Here is a 24,582-nt window from a genome sequence, read left to right on the forward strand (position 1 = left end):
GGCAGACCAAGCTCCAGTCGATGTCCCTGTGTCTGCATGCATGTGAGATTCCCAGTGAGTAAAAATGCAAGTTATTAAATACTAGATTATTGGAACCCCTACCCCCAGCTCTATGCTTCACAAGAAAGCCAATGTCCTAAGTTTTTGGGAGTTCTAACCTGGATGCTGCCATCGAGGCCGAGTTTCTCAAAAACTCAATCAAGTGCTCCGTATATCACACACTCCCCTTTCTAATAAAACAAGCCCAAGACAAGACTTTTCCCCCAGACAGTTATGATTTAACTTGTTTTAATGTAGTCTACTATAAAAATGAAGACTTCTGCACTTGGCCTTACAAATGTTAATGACTTAGTTAACGCTTGTGTTACACCGAGCACATCATTAGATTCTGCTGACCAGTAACAGCTTCTTTGATATGGTTAATACCCAAATTGTGAATCATGGAACTTTTACTTAGCGCACACACTCACAATCTACTGCAAACTGAAATACTAATCTATAATATCTAGCTGAATTATTGGATCCATTTCAGGATTGTGCTTATTATCTCAGAAGATAGGAACTAGCAAAAATACACATTTCTTTTGCATATCCCACCCCTGTATTATACTGTAAAAGAAATATTGTTCAGTGCATCCCCCCCAAGAAATAAACTCCCCTATAGCATTTCTCTTTCTCTATATATATCTGTCTCCAAACAGAGGAAGAGCACAACACAGCTTTTAAGATTACCATTTAAAGCAAGAGAGGTAAGAACACTGAGGCCCTGCAGTCTCTCCTGAGGAGAAGGTTCAGCGTTTGATCATCACTGGTCTATTTTGGCTCCGCAATAGGAGTAAATTCCATGCAGGATCGCTCGGGACAGTTTCACATGTCTCCATCATTTCAGCAGACACCAGCCACACTTTCATGTGTCATGCATTTACCTTAACCATTTAAACTGTAAGCTGGAGAGTCAACAGTATACCCTGTTGTTGACTTGCCCACCAAGATTTTAATCACCTGCCTCTTGCCCACTGACTCAAAGGGTTAATAAAAATATAACTAAGAGCTATTAGCTAAATTATTAGGGAGACTTTTTGTTTTCAGCTCTGTGGTTCAAGAAGAAAATCAATTTCTAATTCCTTGTGACTCATCTGAATGGGCCCACTGAATCCTTTGGTTTTGCAAACATGATCAGGTGTTTCCAATGATCACCCATTCTCCTTCCCAATAAACGGTTACAGTAGGCCAGGGGCTTCTGGGTAGATGCTGGCCAGAACAATTTATGTAAAGACACCAAGGCCTTCCTCTCTCTTACTCTGGATAAAAAACTGTGTAACCAGTGTCCTGAGCTGGTGTGTCGGGGGTTCTGCTTGCCAAGAGCAAGGCTGTCCTGCTCTGTGGACTTGGTCAGATGTAGCTGACACAGTGGAGAAGCCTGGGGGTTTCTGTCTGTACAAACTCACTACAAGGGAAACAGCACAGGTTCTAGGGAGGGAGAGGCTGCAGCTTGGTAGCCTGCAAGCTAAAGTCATTTGCAGCCATGTTTGTCTAATCAGCAGCATTTAAAAAACATTTAAAATCAGAATGAGAATCTTCTTGTGGGAATCTCAATTCCATGAACGTTTAGAGAATTGGTAACCTCCATCTGCAATTTTTGCATGACAGGAGCTGGGGCTCAAAGGGGTGGCCCCATTACACGGGGCTAGGATGCTATGGCTGAGTGGATAGCACTTGAGGGGCTGTGCTGTCTCACTCACTCACATGGCTAGCTGAGTTCTGTGGCACTAGGACGATTTAATGGGCTTTCCTATGATGCTGATGATGTGAGCTTAGTTTGGGATTGTCCACTTCCTTGTCAAATGGATTTCTTTGTTGACTGACTGGCTCCAAGTCACATCTAATTGCTTTGGTAGGTAATCTTAACATGCGATTGATTCTACTTTGTCCTTTATGCTACACTGCAAGCTCCAGAGATACAATTGCACTAATACTTATGTGCTTGAGTGTGAGAATGCTGAACATGTAAAAGGGGTGTGTACTATACAGATACAGATATACGCCCATTTGGTTCCATAGATAGAAGTGCTGGCAGCATGGAGAGTGAATGTAACAATTTGGTAAAATCTGTATAATTCTGACTTACAGTATTACAAAGACTGACTTTTAAGTTATTGCTTTTTGATCACAGAATAAAGAGTTCATTATGTCATTTCCTATTCAAGTAAAAGCAACCAGAATCAGAAGTTCCCATGGCCGATGCTTGAGGGTGGATTTGAATGGAGACGTGACTTCACTACTCAAGAAGTGATGCAGGAAACGGAGAATGACTTAAGTTTTCAAAAGCACAAGAAAATCAGCACCCCAACTGCTAAGTGTTCTGGAGGGTTTCTTGAGGGCTTTACAGAGCTCAGCCTGACAGAGTTCCCGCCCTTCAGAAGGATTTCCACTCTACTTATGCAAACCTCGGTTCAGAACACAAAGCTGGCATTAAACAGTCAGAGAGGATTAAAAGCAGTGTTGGTTTTTTGACATTCAGATTCACAGAGGATCTCATTTGCTGCAAGAAATGCTCTGTCTTTTGTTTCTGCCGCAGAATCACATTCCCGTGGCAGGCGATTTCAGGCACTTTTAAAACATGTTCATCTGGAATAAAAATCTGCACGAACCGCTTCTGCATAATTTGAAATGAGTGCTGAGTAATGAATTCTAGCTCCCCGACTGGCAGCAGCACCGCCTGGTCCCCAGTCAGCCGCCTCGTCGCAGCACGCTGGCAAGTGCAGAGCTTGAGATGCGCTATGTCTATGAGGTCCCCTTCTAGCTTAGTACAAAGAGGTGAGTCATAAAAATCCAAAGTATTCAATTTCTACTTAAAAAAATACAAAAAGGTAAATACACTGAATGTATTATACAGATGGCTGTAGCTACTATCAAATAAATAACATGATTTGACTCCAGGGTTTAACGCTGAGCTCTTGGCCCGAGTCTGATGGAATGTCAAATGTGGAGACTCAGCCCTAGGGACTAGCTGCTGGTAGGCAAAAGTATCTCAACATCTTTGCCATTGGCCACCACGGCACTGGGGGAGCAGCTGCTGGCGAGGTCTTCTGTGGCGGCCAGGGAGGATGCCTGGGAATGAGTCTTGGTTACTGGAGTGGTGGCAGACTGCGAAGGGGTGAGGCCAGGCTTTTTGGGCGGGATTGGTGGAGGGTTTCCTCTCTCAGCTCTGGGGATGGTTGGGGACTTGATTCCTGGAGAGAGGGGGCTCAGAGGGCTGGACACTTTCCCTGGAGTGGGTGAATGGCTGGTGTCACCTCTTGGGCTGGCAGTGCTGGCCAGATTTCGGTAGTCTGTCCCAAAGGGAGAACTGTTGGGAGAGACGGGCTTAATTGGCCCTTGGTTAGTGAATCTGGAGAGCACCTGAGTGACTGTGTTTCGGGCCAGCTGCTTGGCAGCAGAGTTGTCTAACAGGGTAGGGGACAGGTCCCTGGATGGAGGGCTCTGGAGACCGCTGGCTTGCTGATCCTGATCCGCCTGGGACTGAAATTTGTGCCGAGCGGCATGGAAGCGCTGGTTGATCCCGACTTGGTAGGAAGACTGGTAGCCCGGGCTGCTGGCTGCTGACCCCAAGAGACGCTTGGTTAGAACTGGGGAGGAGCAAGGAGATGATGTCAGAGAGGAAGAGGCTGTGCTGCTGGGAGACAGGGAGCTGCCACTGGAAGGGAGGTGACTAGGCATCGTGACTGGAGTCTCAGTTCCTACAGGACACCCACCATTCTCCACTGGTTTCTCCTGAGCCGCTACTGCAGATTTCTCCCGTGGAGGCCCTTGGTTTTCTGTGCTGCTGTCTGAGGTCAACTCCCTGGTAGTCTGTATCTCTGGGTCACAGTGGCCATTAGCTTTAGCATATGAGTAAGCAGCCGTGGTGGGACCTGGAAGACCAGTGTCTGTCAGCTTGGTTATGACACTCCCGTGGCTTCTTTCTGTCTGAACACTCTCTGTTTGACAAAACGCAGACACTCGCATGGGAGGCTCCGTGGCTGTGCCTCTGGACATGGTCACTGGCTCCCTGCCCTGCTCACTGGTGCTGCGGTGCTGCTGGGCAGCCTCTAGGTCTTTCACAAGCTTCTTCAGGCTCTCCACCTCCTCCTTCAGGGCACGGGTCCGGTTCTCCTCTCGGTTCAGTTTGGCTCTCAGCTGCTCCCTTTCGATATCGAACTCAGACAGCTGCTTCTCCACCTGGGCCTCCGTCTGCAGGCCCCGCTTCCTCTCGGCTGCCAACTCTTCCTCTAGCTTGCTCGCCCGGCTCTTCTCCTTGTCCAGTTTCAGGCTCAGCTCTCCGGCCTTCTGCCCTTCCTCGGCTGCCTTGCTAGTGGCCTTCCTGCACTCGAGCACCAGCATGGAAGAGAGCTGCTTGTGGCGGGTGCGCTCCTCCTCCAACTGACTGGACAGCTTCTTTTGTTCTTTTTCAAACTTTTTCACTTGGGACTTTTCAAATTCCAACTAGAAAAGAAAAATGCCACCACACCTCTTGATTAGAGAAGGAAAACAGAAGGATGTACTAACAATTACGATCACTCAGGGTGTCCTCACTGGCTGCTCTCTGGTGCGCGGTATTAGTTTGTACAGCACGGTGCTTAGGTTAATTAGTATTTTTGAAGTATGAGAACACCCCACACACTATGATTTAATCTTTCTTGATGACTTGGGAGGCATTTGAGTTCCTAACTGCCTCAGGGTGAACAGCAGGGATATGATGCACCGTTGTGTTTTAGGTATGCGGAGAGGCCATAGAATCAGCCAAAACAAATAACAGAATACAATGTAAGATGCATCTGGGCATGGATGCTGTTGAAAATCAAACTTGAAGATGCAGCAATCATTCTGTCTGATCTTTACAAAGAGTAACGAACATAAATAGCTGCACTGAGACCCTGCTTTTGTTGTTTTCATTAGACAAAGTCTTACTCTGAGACTCGCTTTGAATTTGAAATCCTCCTTCCAACTGGTAGGACGAGAGGCATGAACCACCATCCTTGGATCTACACAAATGTAGTCTGTTTTATTGTCTAACATTATTATACAGACTCTGAGAGGGAACGGGTGGATGAACCTTCTAATCAGGAATTTCCAATTCGAGATACATTGATAGATGGGGAAGCCAGTTCAGTAAACCATGATCATACTTAAAAACAAAAAGAATTCATGAGTGTGAGTCAAGGCTGCCCTGATCTACAATGTGAGCACACCACCACTGTATAGTACAAGAATAAACAGATGGTTTATGTCCTGTGATCTCTGTGATGTGGAAATTATTTAATCCCAAACTGAGGTTTCTACCTTGCCTTTATCATTTAGTTTCCGGATAAAAGACACACACAGCCTTTATATTTACAATAAGGCTTAACCAGGACAAAACCTAGGCAGATATCTACTTTCTATGCTATTAGAATCTACTTTCCTATTGATAACTCCAACTTATTACTTACCATGTTTCATCTGGGCTGCTCTTAAACTCTAATTGGCCAGCCCTCAGGGCCATATTTTCACGGCTCACCTAACCCATGGTGGCTCCTCCTCCATACTTTTCACCTTCTCTTTCTTGTGTTTCTCCTCTCACCCCAAATCCTGCCTAGCTATTGGCTATTGGCATTTTTATTCACCAATCAAAAATAACTCGGGGCAAGATCACACAGTGTCACTTGGGTCTACATGTAGACTGTGTCATCTCTGGGACAACCAGATCTTGGGGGCCCAATATTAGCATTAAAGGACAAGCAAGACCACACCTCAACACTCTACTTCAGGCGTACTGGCTTGGGATAGGCCATGCTGTTACTGTAGGTCGTGGGACAACAAAAAAGCCTGAAACTCAGAGATCTCTAAAGGATGTGCTATGAATGACAGTTCCACTGAGTGATCTTTGTTTGTTTTATTTTTAAAGTTATGTATACTTGTGTGTGGGTGAGGACTCTGTGCATGAGTACAGGTCTTACTGTAGACAGGAGGAGGGTGTCAGATCCTCTGAGCTGGAGTTCCAGGAAGGTGTGAGACACCTGATGTGGATGTGAGGAACCAAACGTGGGCCCTCTGCAAGAGCAGTGCTTGCCCCCTGGACTATCTCCCCAATCCCAAGTTACCTATGTTTTTTGTTTGTTTGTTTGTTTGTTTGTTTGAAAAAACAGACATTTTGGGAATAGCCGTGATAAACATGGCCATTCTATCTTCTCAATAAGGACTTCTAACGTAATTCTGCACACTGCCGTAAGCCTAAGCAGCAACTCTCTAGACAAGGTCATCCTGCTCCTCCTTCCCGAGTTACCTGCTGCGTCAGTCTCTCCCTCTCCTTCTCCAGCATGTAGGTGACATCATCTCCTTCAGCAGTGTCCTGTGCATGCCTCTGTCTTTCTTCTTCAAGGTCGAGGATCACCTGTAAAGGATTTTAAAGCATTAACTTCCAAACATCGACTCAACACTTACACTACTCAAGACTTGAGGGTTCCAGATTAAATGAGCAAACACATGAAATCCAGCCAGGGCTGTCGAGGCGCACGCTGTCGCAGCAGGATGAAAGACATGTGAGCTATGTGCTAGAAAACAAGATGTTTACTTTTGTTGAAGTATGTGCAGAAGAATGCAAACAGAGACAAGAGAGAAACGAATTAGCTGTGGGGGTTGGGAAGGTTTGAGAACCAGCAGAATTCTGGGAAATCACAGGCGGTTTGTTCTGACTAGGGACCTGCTGGGGCGAGCCCTGTTGTGGTGGGCGGCACCACACAAGGCTGAGGTGTTCCTCTCAATGCTATCACAGGAGGCACCAAAGCTCCAGCTTGAAACTAAAGATCAAATCAAACAGAACATCCAGTGCCTTGCTTAACTAACACCCAGATCATCTGGGAAAGACTCCTACTCCATCCTATGTGCAGAAGGCTCGGTTACTGGGATCTGACCTGTGATTTTCCACAAGAATTTAACAACTTGCCCATTTATCCTAGTCCACTTATCCTGGTGCTGAATGCTCTAAATCAGTTTCCAGGAAAACAAAAGCAGAAATGGACATTTCTCATGCATTCTGCCCAAACCACACAGCATTTGACATGTGAATGTATCGTTCAGTAGCTTCTGTTTCAGAGTGGCTCAGCCTAGACCTCTTGGGCTGTCAGTTATGTTGATGGTCAATTCTCAAGATGTTGCCTACTAATAATTTTAGGAATGAAGAAAGAACATTTTCTATAACACGGAACCCCACTTTAAAGTTTAAAATGAAAACAAACAAACATGGTGACACATGCCTGTCCTCTAAGTATACAGAAGGCAGAGGCAGGAGGATTGCCATGACCGTGAAGTTAGCCTTGTCTACACAATGAGTTCGAAGCCAGCCAGAGCTATACAGATACAGGGAGATCTAGTCTCAAAAAATAATTAAATATAAATAAAACTAAAATTAAGATGTATTAGTGTACTTCCTGTTGAGCTAAAAAAAATCTAGATTTTAAATGTAATAGAATGCCTTCTGGTTAAATGTATTATCTAGTTTGAGAGCCCTTTAAAATTACAGAAAGAAATATACTATAGAGTCTCAGAGATGAGAGACTTTAGTAGGGGAGAAAGTTTTTTCAAGAATTTATTGTATTTATTTATGCGTGAGTATGTGCGCACATGAGCGTTGTTGCCCATGGAGGCCAGAGGCACTGAATTCTATGGAGCTAGAGTTACAGGTGGTTGTGAGCTGCCTGATGTGAGTGTGTTAGCAACTAAACTCGGTCCTTTGGAAGAGCAATTAGTGCTCATCCCTGCTAAGCCATCTCTCCAGGCCCCAGACAGGAAGGTTTAAGAACAGTCTGAAATGGAAAACAAGCTTGGGGAGAGGCAGTGCTTCGGTAGCAGGAGTGAACCATCTCACCTCACCTGCAGGCTCCAAAGAGCTGGAACCTTGGAAAGCAGGTGCTGTAGGGAGTCTGGTTCAGAGTCTGGATTTTCAAAGACTAGATGAAGAAGAGACTCTTCCTTAAACTGGGTATGAGGAGCAGTATCTGCAACCCCAGGGCTTGAGAAGTAAAGTCAAAAGGTCATCTTTAGCTACCCAGTGATTTAAAGCATGAGGAGGGCAGATGCGGTGGTGTGTGTGTGTGTGTGTGTGTGTGTGTGTGACAAATCCATGTTTCGAAACAACAGAGATAAAGCTACCCTTGAGTGCTGGGGGCACTGGGACAGGGAGGAAGTGCCTGAGGAACCCTCCTTCTACTGCAAGCACAGTGACCAGACTGTCTACTGTGCAGATCCTACTCTTTCTGGGAGGACGAGGGCTTACAGATAATAGCCACAGCACAGCAAAGGGTAGACACGGAATCTTCAGCGAACTTGGACTATAAGCCTACTCTATATACAGACCTCTAAGTACTAACTGATTACTGGCAAATTTAGTGCCCAGCTTGGGTAAAACACCCAAGAGCAGCTAGGTACTGCAGTTAGACACGCTACCATGTATGTTCTAGACAACGCAGCCTGGGTCAGACACACTGCCATGTGTGTTCTAGACGACATAGCCTGGATCAGACACATTGCCACAAATGAAACATTTGGGTTAGACTCTTTTTGGCCACAGGCAACTTTTAGATTTTGACTGAAAGTATAAAAAAATACACTTTCCATAAAAATGCATACACTTCTGATATGTTATATATTTCAGGGGCCTTGTGGGTCATGCGTGACCTACCCATGGTTAAGGACTTATCCTCTGGACTCAGTGAAGAGAAACAAAGGCTGACAGGCAAGAAGACCCAGCTCAGGGGCAACTTACCAGATGTGGCTTTAGCAGAGAGCTCCCGTGGAGATAACCATGAGAACAAACTAATGTCTACTGAATTTGCTGACACCATCTCCCTCATTAAAATGTCTCCTACAAGCCATGGTCGATGCCTGCCCCTTGTAGGGCCAAATCTAAATAGCTAGCTTTTTAAAATGCAGATGCTTGTCAAACCCTGCCTATAGGCAGGAACAAGCTGGAGAGGTACTACACACATTGGAGTTCTCAAACCTGAAACTGCAGGGAGCACAGGTTTGCCCTGCACTCCAGTGTAGAGAAGACTTAAAGGCCAGCCATGGCAGGAGCTGTTTACAGCCTTACACCTTGTAATGAAACCAGGAACCAGATGAGTGGAAACAATCTCATGCTTGCATGGTTAGTACCAGGTGGATTTATACTCCCTCTCTTCCCTAAATACCTGTTAATCTTTTTATTTATCACTTAAATAAGCAAACAGAGAATGCTCTGTTCAGCTTCAAGCATGGTTAAACACCAGCTTGCCACTAAAGTTTGGAAGACTGAGATTTTGGGGAAAAAAATGGCACCAAGTATTTTGGAGTGACTCATCACAGATGAATGTCATCTTTAGTAACGTCTGGACCTGTGCAATGACCCGTTTCCCTTTGTGCCTGGACTCCTGTGTAACTGAAGAGTCCGATACCCATGAGCTCCCCAGCCCTCTCCAATGCCCGTGAACACTGGTGGCTGAGGCAAGTCTCCTGCGGATTTCCGAAGCCCAGCCTGGCTCTGGGCAAGCCTACCTTGCGGTGCCTGCTCTCGGCTGCGGCCAGCTGGGACAGCATGCGCTCCTGCATGTTCTTGCACTGCTTCATCACCGCCTTGAGGACAGAGAGGGGGTTTGTGCACACTGGCTGCTTCTCACTATCATTTTTCTCCTTCAGTGTTTCAAAATCTCTCTGAAGAGCCATTAGAGGGTCACTGATGTTATATTTTCCATAGCGTTCTTCAATGAAAGTATCTCTGTGTTGGGCCTGAGAATAAGAAAAGACAAACAAAACCCCAAACCATTAAAGAGAGGAATGTGTTACAATACCAAAGGTGGTAGCATTAGTGTAAACCTGACTACAAATCAGGAGATACCAGGAGGTGGTGCCTTGCAGTAATATGAACACTGACCCAGTATTAGACGTGATCCACAGCAGGTTTGGCCATATTAACGTGGGTGATTTTATAGCCTTATAAAGTAGCACTAATCATCTCCTTTGCAAATGGAAAAATCATTAAAAAGAGGCTAACTACTCAGCTAGCCGACTGTCAGAACAGGTACTTAACCCAGCTAGCATGGCTCTGGAAGTCCCATGACTTGTTTGTTTGTTTGTTTGTTTTTCAAGACGGGTTTCTCTGTGTAGCCCTGGCTGTCCTGGAGCTCACTCTGTAGACCAGGCTGGCCTTGAACTCAGAAATCCACCTGCCTCTGCCTCCCAAGTGCTGGGATTAAAGGCATGTAGCACCACTCCCGGGCTTGGAAGTCCCAAGTCTTAAAGCAGCAAACCCAGTGCCTCCACTTGTATGTCTGTGTTACCTGCAGGTTTATCTTATCTTTCTCCTGTGTGGCATTTGCATTCCTAAAGTGTTAAGCTTGATGACTTTATCAGTTTATATACTTAACAACAAACCAGGTGCCAGCAAGTGCCGACAGAGGAGAATTCAGGACTCCTTGTGATCTGTACAGAGAGAACTCGAGTTCACAGCTGATGGGTTAAGAGTGGGTAGGTACATATAATGCCAGCCACACACAAAAACCCCTTCTACCCCCCGCCAAATTCAACCCCTGCCCCTCCTTCTCAATCTCTGATCACCCTCTCCGTTCCATAGTCTTTTCTGTTTCCCCTGGCAACCAGGTATCTAAGGATCAACAAATGTTTGGAAAGATACTTCAGTTTCCTTCTTGTCTTACCTCTGCTCAGGAAAGCTTTAGGAATGACATGATATGAGCAACAAGTACTTCATGTCTATAAACAGAGGGGCATGAGCAGTTTCTACACAGGCTAGGCATGGGGGCATATGCTTTTATGCTCCAGTACTCAGGAGGCAGAGGCAGCTGGATCTCTGTGAGTCTGAGGCAAGCCTGAGCAACATTCTGAGACCCTATCTCAAAACAACTAACAATGATGAAAGCCCCAATGCTGGCCATGGTGGTACAAGCCCACAAGTCCTGCAGGAGAGGCTGAGATGAGGAGATCCTAAATTTAGGTCAGTGTGGGCTATGCAGTGAGACCCTTCCTCAAAACAAACACGCTTTCCGTTTGATTTCTGGTTTGGCCTACAGTCATCTTATCACCAGATGACTGGAACAGTTTGAGGCTATTTACACAGTAGACACAGACACTGTAAGTGCAAATATTCTTCTTTCTTTTTAAAAATCCCTATGTGTACTGGAGTATGGAGGAGGCCCTTGGCTGGGGAGGAGGCTGGTCTTGGATTCTGGCTGGACTGACAGACATGAGCCACCATACTTGGCCTCTTTCCTGGAGTCTCCTTACAGCCCTTGCTCTTCTGATAAAGCCAACCCTGTACCACTAGTGTAGTAAATGCTACTATCACCAAGATTGGTTCTGTAGCCCAAAAGAGAGAGATTAAGCTAGAGTCTTTTTAAATTAGTGTTAATGATCTTTTCTTTTCAAAACACTGGGGAGTTGGGATTTCGAGCAGAAGCTGGGACGATGACTCTGGCCACGGAACAACTGGTGACTCGGATGTTAGTTTTGCCAAGAAGCTGCCTGTCGGGTTTGAGTGTAGAGTTAACCAGTCCTAAAACTTGACTTTAAAAACCCACATGGTGATTATCTTTTGTGACAGTTAGTATCAGAGTCCCAAGCAAGAGTAGCCTTAGCCCGAAAACAGTTGTTAGGCTGTCTTCTGATACTTCAGAGTGATCCCATAGTCACCTGCATGGTTAATTACAATCCACACCAATACACGGCTTCACCGCAGATGAAAGGGAGCTGTGGGCAGACTAAAAGGCTCTGGTCACACAGCAGTTCCACCACAGGGCCAAGCACAGACAAGGTCAGCTCGAAGGCTGTACTTATGATACTAAACACCAGAAAAACGGGAGAAATTCATTTTTCAACCAATTTATGGGCTACATGTTTAACTGTAAATAACAGTGATAAGCAAAACCAAATGCTAAAATGTAATGAGAATAACTGTTGTGGGGGTATGTGCTGGCTACCTCTTGCTGCATAACAAGCAGCAACGCCAGCAGCTTAAATAATCCTTATTTTATCTCATGTGGCACCTGATGGTCAGGAATCTAGGATGAGGGGTTAGCTGGGTAGTTCTAGATTGGGATCTCATGAGGGTCTATTCTAATCACCACGGCTTATGTGCTGGCTTCCCACAGCATGCAGTGTTCAGGTTATCAAGACCAACATCTCAGGTGTGCAGCCCAACCTTAGAACACTCCAGATGCGACCACACAGCTCACTGAGACTGGCCACAGTCAAGGAATGAGATATGCTGCCACTAACATTATATTACAGGGTAAAATAGCATTAATATTTTAATGATTTGTACCTATTAAAAATGTACATGAGGGGCCAAAGCTTAAACCAATCAATTTCGTATTTCAGCATTTTTGCTTCAGGGACAATATAAACTTCAGCTGAAGAGAAATTTCTACAGTGCCAGAAAACATGTTGGTCTTTAATTTCAAAGAAAAGAAAAATACTGGCTTGCTAGACAGACTGACAACAGAGGTCCTATCAACAGCCAGAACACCAGCCACCTATTATGCCTTCATCTTCACTTCACAGGCTGGAGGAAACACATCACTAGAGAAAGCTTAAAATGACATCACAGACTAGCCTTGGAGCCGCCATGTTTAGTCCCCAAGCTCCTGTGGCGCTCTCACTGCCTCATAAAGGAAGAGGTGGGCACTCAGGCTATGGTGGCAGAACTGAGAGGTTCAAGCCAGCCTGAGCCACATGAGCCACACAGGAAGATTTTGTTTCAAGTCGTCACCCTTCCCCCACAAAGAAATAAAGCAGTTTCCTTTTCTGCCTTCCTAGTGTGAAGTGTGTAACAACAGGAGTGTGCATAATCCACTCCTGGGCAGGATACCAGCCACTATATTCTTTGGATGAAAAGTGGCTCTGAATCTAAAGGTAAAGAGTTAGTCTAGGATGGCTCAGTTGGTAGAGGGCTTGCCTCGCATGCATGGAGCCCTGTGTTTCATCCACAGCATAGCACAAAACTGGGTGTGCTGGTGCATGTCTGCAGTTTCAGTGTTTAGGAGGTGAAGGAGGTGGGCAGATCAGAAGTTCAAGGTCATTTCCAGCTAAATATTAAGTTTGGGGCCAGCCTGGGCTACATGAGATCCTGTCTTGAGGCAAAGCAAAGCAAACTAATAACTTGGCACATAAGATGGCTTAGATGGTAAAGGTACTTGTTGCCAAGCTTAATGACCTCAATTTGATCTTCAAGACCTGTACTGTGGGAGGGCCAACTCCTATAGGTTGCCCTCTAACTTCTACAAGAATGAGGTGATTATTTCAACTGCCTTTGAAGTAGGATGAACTTCAAACACTCTTCAAAGTAATCTTCAAGCACAGATATTTATAAAGGCAATTATTTACATAAGATTAGACAATTATTTATCATTATTTGGACAAAGTGTCCTAAATTCTATTCAGGACTGAGAGTGGGTTTAATCTTAAGTAGCTGTGAGTGTGGCCACAAGGAGCGGTATCAACACCCTAATTCCAAAGTCTGTCACAGGTTTTGATGAAACCAAAGGAATGTGGAGTATGTCTGTCCTTCTGTCGGATCCCTTCCCTCCAGGAATGAGGCTATGGGGGCTATGGTACTTTCTGGCCTGGATCCATATGCTTACCTTTTTGATGTGGGGAACAAAAATGTGTACGGGAATTGAACAGGGAAGAAAGAACAGATAAAGGGCAAGTATTCCTGAACATAAATTAAGGATTTCAATGCACATAAAAACAAAAACAAAAAAATCCTTTCCCTTTCCCAGCAGTTTTAGGTTTATAACAGAAGTGAGTGAGTTAAGAGATTTCCTAGCTATCCCCACTGGCAAATGCTTAGGACTCTGCCCTGACAACCACCTCTCATTAGAATGGGTCATGGAACCCAGGACCTCCTAGGTAAGCAGCCAGGCTACAACTCCAGTTCTTCATCTTCCTGCCCAATGATCACAAATAAAAACAGACACTGAAGCTGGGTGTGGTTGTGCACACATTTAATCCCAGCACTTGGGAGGCAGAAGGCAGGTGGATCTTTGAGTTTGGGGCCAGTATGGTGAACAGAATGAATTCCAAGACAGCCAGGGCCACAAAGAGAAACTGTCTTGAAAAACGAAAACCAATGAACTAACCAACCAACCAGCCAATCAACCAACCAACCAACCAGCCAACCAGCCAACCAACCAGCCAGCCAACCAAACAACCAACCAGCCAACCAAACAACCAACCAACTAAAAAAGCGAAAGTAAAAACAAACAAACTAAACCAAAACAAAACAAAAGCCAGACACTGACCATAAATGAAAAGAGAAAATCCAAATGGCCAAGAATTATACATTAGAGTTCAGTTTAGGGCTGGAGAGACAGCTCAGTGGGTAAATAGTTCTTTCCGTGCAAGCATGAAGTCCTGGGTCCAAATTCCCAATAGTCATGTAAAAAAGCTGGGAGTGGCCTCTCATGGGCCTGTAAGCCCACCACTGGGTATGTATGTGTGCGTGTGCATGTACGTGTGCGTGTGCGTGTGTGTGTGTGCGCGCGTGTGGAGACAGAGGCTGACTGCCAGCTAACCCTAGGTTTAGGGAGAGATCCTGTCCTGGGGAATAAAGTGACGAGTGGAGAGTGATCTTCTTCTGCCCTGTCCCCACTGTGCAGACACCATACAAACATACACATCCCGTTACCTATATCCCAGTTAAAGCACAGAGCATTCTAAATCTCAACAGGAAGTTACTGCGTGCCCCTCCCCACCAGAAGTCTCCCCGCAGGGCCAACCCCGTTCTGAGTTCTTTTGTTTTCACTAACTTAGTCATCTAAACAGTCGCACATGCTGCACGCTTTTGTACCTGGCCCTGTTCTCAGTATAATGAAGTTCATGCTCATAGGTGGCATGTCTGTAATCTGTCCTCTACTGCTGCACTGTATGCTACTATATGAATATACTGCATTTATTTACTCTCTTGACTGATGTTTGAGTCTACTAAGTTGGATTCTTCTATGAACAAAGCTGTATTAGCAACAGAGTAAGAGCTGCTTGCAGATGCTTCTTTTGTAATTACAGCTCGTTAGCTTGTCTAATCATGAGAACTGCTCCATCAGTTCCCAGAGTGGGTCTACTACACTACTGCTTATCAGCAGCTTGGAAGCGTTCAGGTCTCACCCTTCCCAGCATCTGCTGTGGTCAGGCTGTATTTCAGCAGCAGCTGCAGCAGGGTCTCATTGTCCTGACTGGTACCTACTGAATTTAGCACCTCTCCATTTTGCTATGTATATATGAGAAAGAGTGTGATCACACGCACATGTGTGAATAACCATTTATATGCCACACAGAGCATGTATGGAGGTCAGAGGACAACCTGCGGGAGCCAGTTTTCTGGATCTTTTTACCATGTGGGCCCCAAGAACTGAACTGGGGTCACCGGGATGGAGATGACAAGCACCTTTACTCACTGAGCCATTTTGCTGGGTCCCCAAATCAATTTTAACAGCAGCAGCAGAAACAGGGATGCTAACATCCAAATGCTTTTTACCTGAAAGCAGTGTGCTGAGTTTTCATCCCACCAACCTAATCCTAACAATCTCTCTTCTCTGTTTGCTTAAGACAGGTCTGGTATATGGCTGGTCTAGAACTGAGACCCTCTCACCTTGGTCTCCTGCGTGCTCTGCATACAGGATTCACCACCAACCATGCCCAGCACATATTCCTCTTCTGCTAGGCGACACTATCATCTCCATTTCCTTTCATAGAGATTAAACAGTAGCATCCAACTTTCTCAGAGCCGAGAAGCTCGTCCACAGTGAGGAAGAGGAGGAGGCTGACACTCAGAACTTATCAGGAACGAGCTTCCGGTTAGGCCCTAACTGCGGAGTCTGGGCAGCTAGGAGTCTGCATAGCAGACAGTAATCCTGGGTTTTTTTCGGCTTCCTCCCTGCCTCAAAACCAGAAGAGAAGTCGCTGCAGAGCACTGTGAGGGGTGAGGTTATTTCAAGCAAGTTCTTCCTGGGTTACCCCACAAGTGTGTTGTGTCCCCTATGTCACAAAGTAACATCTACTTTGCATCACGTCTCAACTATGAATGACACTGGAATAAACGGAAGACTCAAATAAGTCTGACTGTTGACTCTGCTTTTCTATTTAAGGTAAAAGAAATATATAAACGCTAATCTAAAAAGGTATTAGTAGGACTATCTTATTTTAAACTAGCAAGTGTTACTAGAAGAGATTTGGTTATAGAACAAGTATATAATATACAAAAGAAACGAAAAGCCGCATAACTGAAATATCCAGAATACACAAACTTTGCATGCATTTATTTAGTACTTTATGTTTGCTGGGCAGTGCATATGCTGTGATGTGGGCGGTGACAGAGGAAGGCAGATTTGAACATGTGAGGCAAAGTTCTCAGTCTTCAAGAAGATAAAAATCTGCTACATTTTTAAGGACAAACAACAGGAGCGAGGGTGGGCAGCCTCTGCTTGTTTAATGGTTTCTGAACTGCATCACACATGTTTAGAAGAACACCAAGTGGAGTTTATTTGATTGGAGTTTTCTAAGACACACAGACTTTAACCTCCTAAGGAATAGGAAGGAAACGGCCAACCCTGGAAGTGGGTGGGTTCTGGCAGATAAACGGTACAATCAGTGACTTAATGAATCACAGGAAATAGGTACAGCGGTGGTGATGGTGGGGAGACACTTGACCCCAAACTTCTGGAGTACCACACAATGGGACTAACCCACAGGCCGTGGGACACGGTAGGTTAATCCTATGAACCTGGAGACCTCTCTACTAGAGATGAACTGAGGCTCTTGTATTCACTGTATTGAAAAGGCCCAGGGCTCAGTGAGTATAGGTATTTGCAGCCAAGACGGACACTGACAACCTGGGTTTGATCCCTGGGACCTACACACCAGAGGAAAAGAACTGACTCCCAAAAGTTGTCCTCTGACCTGTCTGCGCCATCCCGGCCAAGTTGTGTGAGCCCTTGTGCAAAGTTTAGGAGTCCATTCAGACAAATTACAGTTACAGCAGGTGTGCTGGCACGCACCTTAATCCCCACACTAGAGAGCCAGAGGCAGGTGGGCTTTATGAGTTCCATACCAGCCAACAACACATACTGAGACTCTGACTCAAAACAAAGAGACAAACAAATAGAGAAAGTCTAGTCAGGAGCCACTTCACAGCTGCACAGCTTCCATCGTCCCTCCTCAGAGTCACTCTACAAGGCGGCTCCTCCTCCTCAGTCACATCTCATGAGCTCCGTTTCCAGCGCTACTGCTGACTAAGTGTGTCCTGTGCACCCCACCACTGAGCAACAGTCCCACGTGAGCCCCATCTGAAACTAAGGAGTTTTTAAAAATTACTTTTATTTTTATTATGTGTACGTGTCTTTGTATGTACTCATGAGGGCATGCTCCAGGAGGCATATGAAACCTTGGAAGTGGAGTTCCAGGCAGTTGTGCTCTGCCTGACGTGGGTGTTGGGAAATGAACCTGAGTCCTCTGAAAGGCCAGCCTGTGTACATTCTTAACTGTTGAGCTATCTCTCTAGTCTGAAGTTAGTTTGTACTTTCTGTTTTAGATTTATTTATGTGTATGTATACACATAAATTTAAAATAAATTTAAAAAAAATTTAAAATAGTGTTAATTTGGAAAATAGAGAAAACAGATGATGATAAACATTATCTAAAAGATACAAAAACAAACAACAACAACAACAAACCCAAAACAAAAAAACCCAAACCCTGAAAAACAAATTCCCAGTTAGGCGTGGTGACCCAAACCTTTGATCCCAGTATTGGGGAGGCAGAGGTAGAAGGATCTCTGTGAGCTTAGGGATAGCCTGGTCTACAAAGAGGGTTCCAGGACAGAGAGCTACAAAGAGAGCCTGTCTCAAACTAACTCCCACCCATCAGAAAAAGAGAGAGCGAGAGAGAGAGAGAGAGAGGGAGAGAGAGAGAGAGAGAGGAAGGAAAGAAAAGAAAAAAGGAAAGAAAAAGAAAAGAAAGAAAAAAGGATGGAAGGAAGGAGAGAAGAGAAGAGAAGAGAAGAGAAGAGAAGAGAAGAGAAGAGAAGAGAAGAGAAGAGAAGAGAAGAGAAGAGAAGGAAGAGAAGGAAGAAGAACCAGTTGCAGTAAGCACAAGTCCCACAGAACTAGGGTGAGTGCGTGCATTCTGAACGTCAGTATCTCTAAGTCAGACAGATGCTCTAAAGCCCTCAGCTGGACAGTGGGGAAATAGATTTTCTAAGTAGCTAGAAGGGAAGGAAAAAGAACACTGCACCACTCAATACAGTGCGGCTGGAGCAGCCTCAGTGGGAGTGGTCTTGCCTAGCATTATAAGGTCCAGGGTTTGGGGATGAGGCTAGGATTGGGAGGAGCTCGCGGGTGTTTGCTTTTCTGCTGATACAAAGCTCCCATTATTACCCAATGGGGGGAGAGGGCAGTGCAGACGACTACACCTCACCTCAGCAAGAAAGGATGCTAAGACAAAATGTTCACTGAAAGTTAAAATGGGGGAGGGGCTGGAAGGGCACCGGCTGCTCTTCCAGAGGACCTGAACTGTACTTTCAGGATTCACGTGACAGCTTACAACTGCTTGTAACTCCAGTTCCCGAGAAGCTGACACCTTCTTCTGGCCTCCACTGCTACTGCAAGCATGTGGTGCACAGACATATATGTAGGGAAAACACCCATATACATAGCATAAAAATAATTTTTAGTTTAAAAAGTTAAAGTGAGAAAACTTGTTTCATGACAGGAATTTACCCGTGGACGGAGAGGGGCAGAGCAGACATCTGCATCCTTCACAGATATGAAAGCCAACGTCAAGCCCTGACTTCCTGTCTGAAGAACAAGCTGTTCCCAGACATGTAAATAACGTGAGTGGATGGGAATCATCAACAGTGGAAGTTATGAAACTACTTTATTAGAGTTATGCCTCTCTTCTAAAAAGCACTAATAAATGCTATCCATTTTGAGAACTGAAATATTCACATAAGACTTAAAAGGGTCCCAGCTCATTCTTCATGTGACACATATAGCGGTGAGTACGACAGAGGCTCTGGATACTGGGCTTCCAGAGTCAGAGGAGATTAAGGACCTGTGTGCGCCTCATGGAATTACACTCGATGGAGGTAGGGAACCACGGATTTGCACACAAAATAGAAAGATCCTTGTAATGTCCAATGCTTATCAGAATTAACAGGTTACACATTACTGTAATCCCCAGTGAGGACAGCCAGAAAAGAGAAAGCATATTAAGTGAACACAGGTTTATAAAACATGCAATGGGGCGCTCAGTAGATAAGATGCTTCCTGTCAGCTCCCAGCACATAGACCAGGCAATGTACTTGTAACTTCAGCTCCAAGACAAACACAGACAGGACAGACAGACAGACAGGCAGACAGATGGATAGATAGGTAGGTAGATAAATGTAATTTTATAAAACAAAACAAAAGCTCCAAACACAACCAACCAACAAACCCAAATCAGCCCCGAAGTCTAAAAGCCTGATACAGCACTATCACAGTACAGTCACGAAGTGTGCCAGACAGAGAGCTTCTGAACGTATACCATGGGAACCACAGAGGATTATAAACAGCCATGGGGGGCATTCCATTTAAAGGTATGTGGAAGAAAAAAATGATGAGAAATATCAAGACAAGAAAGCTAAGAAAACCAAAGAAAGAAAGTGTAAAAGTAAGATGAGGGGCTGGAGAGATGGCTCAGTGGTTAAGAGCACTGGCTGCTCTTCCAAAGGACCCAGGTTCAATTCCCAGTACCCACATGGAGGTTCACAACTGTCTATTACTTCAGTTCCAGGGGAATCCAATGCTCTCTTTTAGCCTTCACTGGCACTAGGAATGCATGTAAGTGGTATACAGACATATATGCAGGTGAAAAACGTATACACATTTAAAGAAAGTATGATGGCCTGAGGTGTCTGTTTGATGCCTGTCAGCTACCCAGCAACACCCTGTCTTAAGGACTGACACACCTCCCGTCCCTGTCCCCCCCCCCCCCCCCCAGATGCTTTAGTAATTTAATTAGAAGACGCCATTAGGGCCTGGGACTCAGAGGTGGAATGTTTGCCTTATGTGTTGGCTAGGTTCTGGGTCCAATCCAGCACAGAGGGCGGTAGGCATTAGAAGTTATATTTGCTTTCAGCAGGCAGATTTAAGTCGAGACAGAGGTAAAAACTAAACGAGAGATGCAGGCACAGAAGGCAGAAGAAGACAAGCAACACTGAAATACTGAGTGTACCAAGGAGACGAGTTGTCTCGCAGGTGGCTCATAATTAAGAGACTGGTCCAAATGGGCCTTACAGCAGGGGCAAGAAGTAATGTAAGGGAAGAAATCGGAGGGCAAGAGACGACCAAGAACTTCCGAGTACACAAGGAAGCAAGGGAAAGAAGGCTGGGGAGATGCTCAGTTGGGGAGGCTGAGGCAGGGAGGTGCTACAAGCTGGAGGTCAGACAACTTACCCAGAACACATGTAACCCTGAGCTCAAGCCACAGCCCCATACAACTGGGCGTGGCAGTGCACACCTATACCCCAGCACTCACCAAACTTATTGTTTAGCTAACTGAAGTCCTTCTTGACTGCAACCCCACCTATTTCTGAGTCTGTGAGTTCTCCTGAGCCACTTCATCTATCTTTCCTCTCGGAAAGTCTTCCTGAATTCTGTTCGTGGGCCACTTCTAGGCAAACGCATATGTTTAGGTGCATTGTATAAAACCCAACCACACAGCTAAACTGCAGGGCTCTGCTGTGTCTTTCCAATCAATCTTAGACATCTAAGTCACTGCATAGCAGTTTTCTTCTTAAAAATACAACCAGTTGGGCATATGGGCACATGCCTAAGACAGCTTCCTGGGGAGACCGAGGCAGAAAGATGCTACAAGCTGGAGATCAGCCTGGGTATGGGCTGCACAGTTGATTCAAGGCCAGCTTGGCATGCACAGTGAAAACCCTACATCCAGGAACATCCCACAGTGAGATGCACCAGGATGCAGCTTTACTGACAGGAGATTTACGATTTCCCGGTGTTAAACAACAGCACACGAACATCCCTGTCAGTGTAACAACAGCTTTACAGAAGAGGTATTTCTTTCCTTCCTTCCTTCCTTTAAAAAATGTCATACTTCTATTCATGTGTACATATGTGTGCCTGCCATGAGTATATGCCACTCATATATGTGTGTCATTAGTGTCCAGAGGAGGGGGCTGGATCTCTGGAGCTGGAGTTACAAGTGTAGCTACCTAATGTGGGTCCTGGGAACTGTTCTCAGGTCCACTGGAATTGCAGCAGGTACTCTGAACCACTGAGCTGTCTCTCAAGCCCCTGGGAGAAAAGTATAGCGTTTCCTTTTAAGAATATTTACTTACTACTGGGTGAGAGTGACCATGCCACGCTGTGTGTGTGGAGGCCAGGACAATTTTGGAGCTGGCTTATTCCTTCTGCCTTGACATGGGATCTGAGAACTGAACTCAGGTCGGCAGCCTTTCGTCAGTGGGCAGTGGGCAGTATGCACCATTACCTGCAGACTGTCATCAGTGGGCAGTGAGCATCATTACCTGCCGAGAGCCATCAGCTTTGGCAGCCCTATGTTTCTCATTTAATAAAACTCCCAATACATTCTCTAAATGCCTCCTTTCCACACAGACTGTCAGCAAGCTGACAAGATGGCCTCCTCTAGTCCTATTATTTCTACAACTGGCTCAATATACTGACAGACCACAGATTTTGTTTTCAACTAAAACTTTCATAGTTTCCCTTGCTTCTTTCTATAGGAGCTGCTAGAAATAACCTCTGATTTAACCTAAATCACGAGGCCAACACATGCAAGGAGACACAATGACAGGAAGTCAGAATAACAGGAATAAGCTGCTTCCTTTTTCTATCTGTCTTAGTTTCAGGCTGAGTGACTGCTGTAAGCTTGTCCCAACTGCCTGTGCTGGAAGGGACTGCCACTTCACAAGCAGAACCCCGTCTCTTCCTCCAAGACATAACACCCCACCCCCACCCACTCGGACACACACCACACAGATCCCAGAGTTCACAGGAAGATGCCAGTCAAATGAGAAATTCACTGGCACCTGTAATCCCTCACACAATTCACAGCAAGAATGACACGTCACAGAAAGCGGTCTAGACAGCTGACACCACACTATTGCGTTATGAGCCAGCTGATAGATGAGGGTCCATGTTTTCAGGAATGAAAATCAGATGCTTTATCACTTAGGAACACAAGCTTCTTGTTCTAAATATCCGGTTTACGAACAATCATCGGTACCAATGGCCTTGCCCTTCTCGTGGCTCTTTCCTGCCAGGGCACCCCACCTGCAGGTTCTTCCCTCTCACTAGTGCCCCACTGCGGGTTCCCCCCACCCCCGTAGATGGTGTTAGGAGGTCCTACTATCTTCAGGGAACAAGCTGAGGGGGAGAATGGAGAGACTTTGAGAGGTTTCCCCTACTAGACTACAACTTAGTATTTTTCCATGTTATGGTTTTATGTTTCCACATATCACATTGTGGACAGTATTCCCTAGGACACACAAAGACCATTCCTTACCAGTCTGGAGGTACTCCACTCTGATTCCATCATAACTGTTGTAAAATTTTTTAATCCCAATCCGGGGTTTCTACCCACCTTCAATCATTCAGTTCCCAGATAAAAGACACACAACTTTTTTTTGTTTTTCTTTTTTTTTTGTTTTTTAAAGACAGGGTTTCTCTATATAGCCCTGGCTGTCCTGGAACTCACTCTGTAGCGCTGACCTTGAACTCAGAAATCCGCCTGCCTCTGCCTCCCGAGTGCTGGGATTAAAGGCGTGCACCACCACGCCTGCCTAGCACACAACTTTTATTATTTACAATATTGCTTAAGCCGCACAAGAGCTGGGCAGATATTCACTGTCTATGCTATTAGAATCTACCTTCCTATCAGTAACCCTGAGTTAGTACTTACTATGTTTCATCTGGGCTGCTTTTAATGTGGGACCACGTTTTCGTGACTCACCTAACCTATGGCGGCTTTCTCTTCCTCCTCACCTTTTCTTCCCTGGCCCCGCAGAAGGTTCTAGGCTCTAGAACCTAAACCCTGCCTATGTCTCTTCTGTGCTTACGGCCCACTGACGAAAGGCTGCCGACCTGAGTTCAGTTTTCAGATCCCATGTCAAGGTGGAAGGAATAAGCTAGCTCACAAAGTTGTCCTGGCCTCCACACACAGCGTGGCATGGTCACTCTCACCCAGTAATAAGTAAATATTCTTAAAAGGAAACACTATACATTTCTCCCAGGGGCTAGAGACGGCTCAGTGGTTCAGAGTACCTGCTGCTCTGTTGGCATCTTTATTCACCAATCAAAACTAACTTAGGGGCAAGGGCACACAGGGTCACTTGGGTCTATGTGAGGACTCTCTTGTCCTCGGGGCAACCAGGTCTTGCTCCCCCCACCTCCCACTTAGCATTACAATATATAGCAAAAGATCAAACCTCAAGAGTGATTTTCTTGAGCAGACCCTACTGTGAGATGCTAGGCTTTCTCTAGCACTTGTGCTGCTATGACGTCTGCTGCTAGTAACAGTCTTTTTTTTTTTTTTTTAAATATTTTTATTAGGTATTTTCCTCATTTACATTTCCAATGCTATCCCAAAAATCCCCTATACCTTCCCCCAACTTCCCTACCCACCCACTCCCACATTTTGGCCCTGGCATTCCCCTGTACTGGGGCATATAAAGTTTGCAAGTCCAATGGGCCTCTCTTTCCAGTGATGGCTGACTAGGCCATCTTTTGATACATACACAGCTAGACTCAGGAGCTCAGGGGTACTGGTTAGTTCATAATGTTGTTCCACCTATAGGGTTGCAGATCCCTTTAGCTCCTTGGGTACTTTCTCTAGCTCCTCCATTGGGGGCCCTGTGATCCATCCAATAGCTGACTGTGAGCATCGACATATGTGTTTGCTAGGCCCCGGCATAGTCTCACAAGAGAGAGCTCTATCTGGGTTCTTTCAGCAAAATCTTGCTAGTGTGTGCAATGGTGTCAGCGTTTGGAAGCTGATTATGGGGTGGATCCACAGATATGGCAGTCTCTAGATGGTCCGCTAGCAACAGTCTTACATGCAGCTTTAGTCAGGAGGTTGAGGGAGTTGGAGGGCAAATGTCAGACAATTTGGGCTACATAGTGAGACTGTCTCAAAAACTAAGGAAGTAAATATTGATGACATTTAAATACCTAATTTCATTACTCAATAAGAAATGAAAAATTAATATTAAAATGAGAAGCTGGTTGGTAGTGGTGTATGCCTTTAATCCCAGCATCCAAGTGGCAGAAGCAGGCAGATCTCTGAGTTTGGGGCCAGCCTGACAGTGAGATCTTATTTCAAAAAACAACAACAACAACAACAAATTAAACAAACCAAAATCCCCAAACCAAATCAAACCAAAAAAAAAAAAAAAAAAACAGAAAAAGAAAGAAAGAAGTGAGAAGACTGGTGTTGGGCATATATAAAATTCTCAAACAATAAAAACAGTCATGTAGAGCTGAAGAAGTCCACCTTCCC

General features: G+C 45.3%; 1 protein-coding gene and 1 long non-coding RNA gene across 6 annotated transcripts in view; one reads left to right on the forward strand and one right to left on the reverse strand.

Annotated features, from left to right (window-relative positions):
- Nucleotides 1–271: 271 nt before the first annotated feature.
- Nucleotides 272–24,582, reverse strand: part of Cttnbp2nl (CTTNBP2 N-terminal like) — a 51,232-nt gene continuing 26,921 nt past the window's right edge. For all 5 annotated transcript variants that reach the window (NM_030249.4, XM_030252916.1, NM_001163333.1 and 2 more), the window contains exons 4-6: nt 9,550–9,780; nt 6,305–6,412; nt 272–4,485 (exon numbers count right to left, since the gene is read on the reverse strand). In NM_030249.4, the coding sequence (NP_084525.1) occupies nt 3,007–4,485; nt 6,305–6,412; nt 9,550–9,780 (1,818 nt within the window). In that variant the 3' untranslated portion in view covers nt 272–3,006. The remainder of the gene's footprint in view (nt 4,486–6,304; nt 6,413–9,549; nt 9,781–24,582) is intronic.
- Nucleotides 6,408–16,119, forward strand: Gm40116. Its single transcript, XR_867543.2, has 2 exons — nt 6,408–6,560; nt 15,617–16,119. It is a non-coding gene; the product is annotated as a predicted gene, 40116 (long non-coding RNA).

Source organism: Mus musculus, chromosome 3, assembly GCF_000001635.26.
Source record: "Mus musculus strain C57BL/6J chromosome 3, GRCm38.p6 C57BL/6J".
Lineage (NCBI taxonomy): Eukaryota > Metazoa > Chordata > Mammalia > Rodentia > Muridae > Mus > Mus musculus.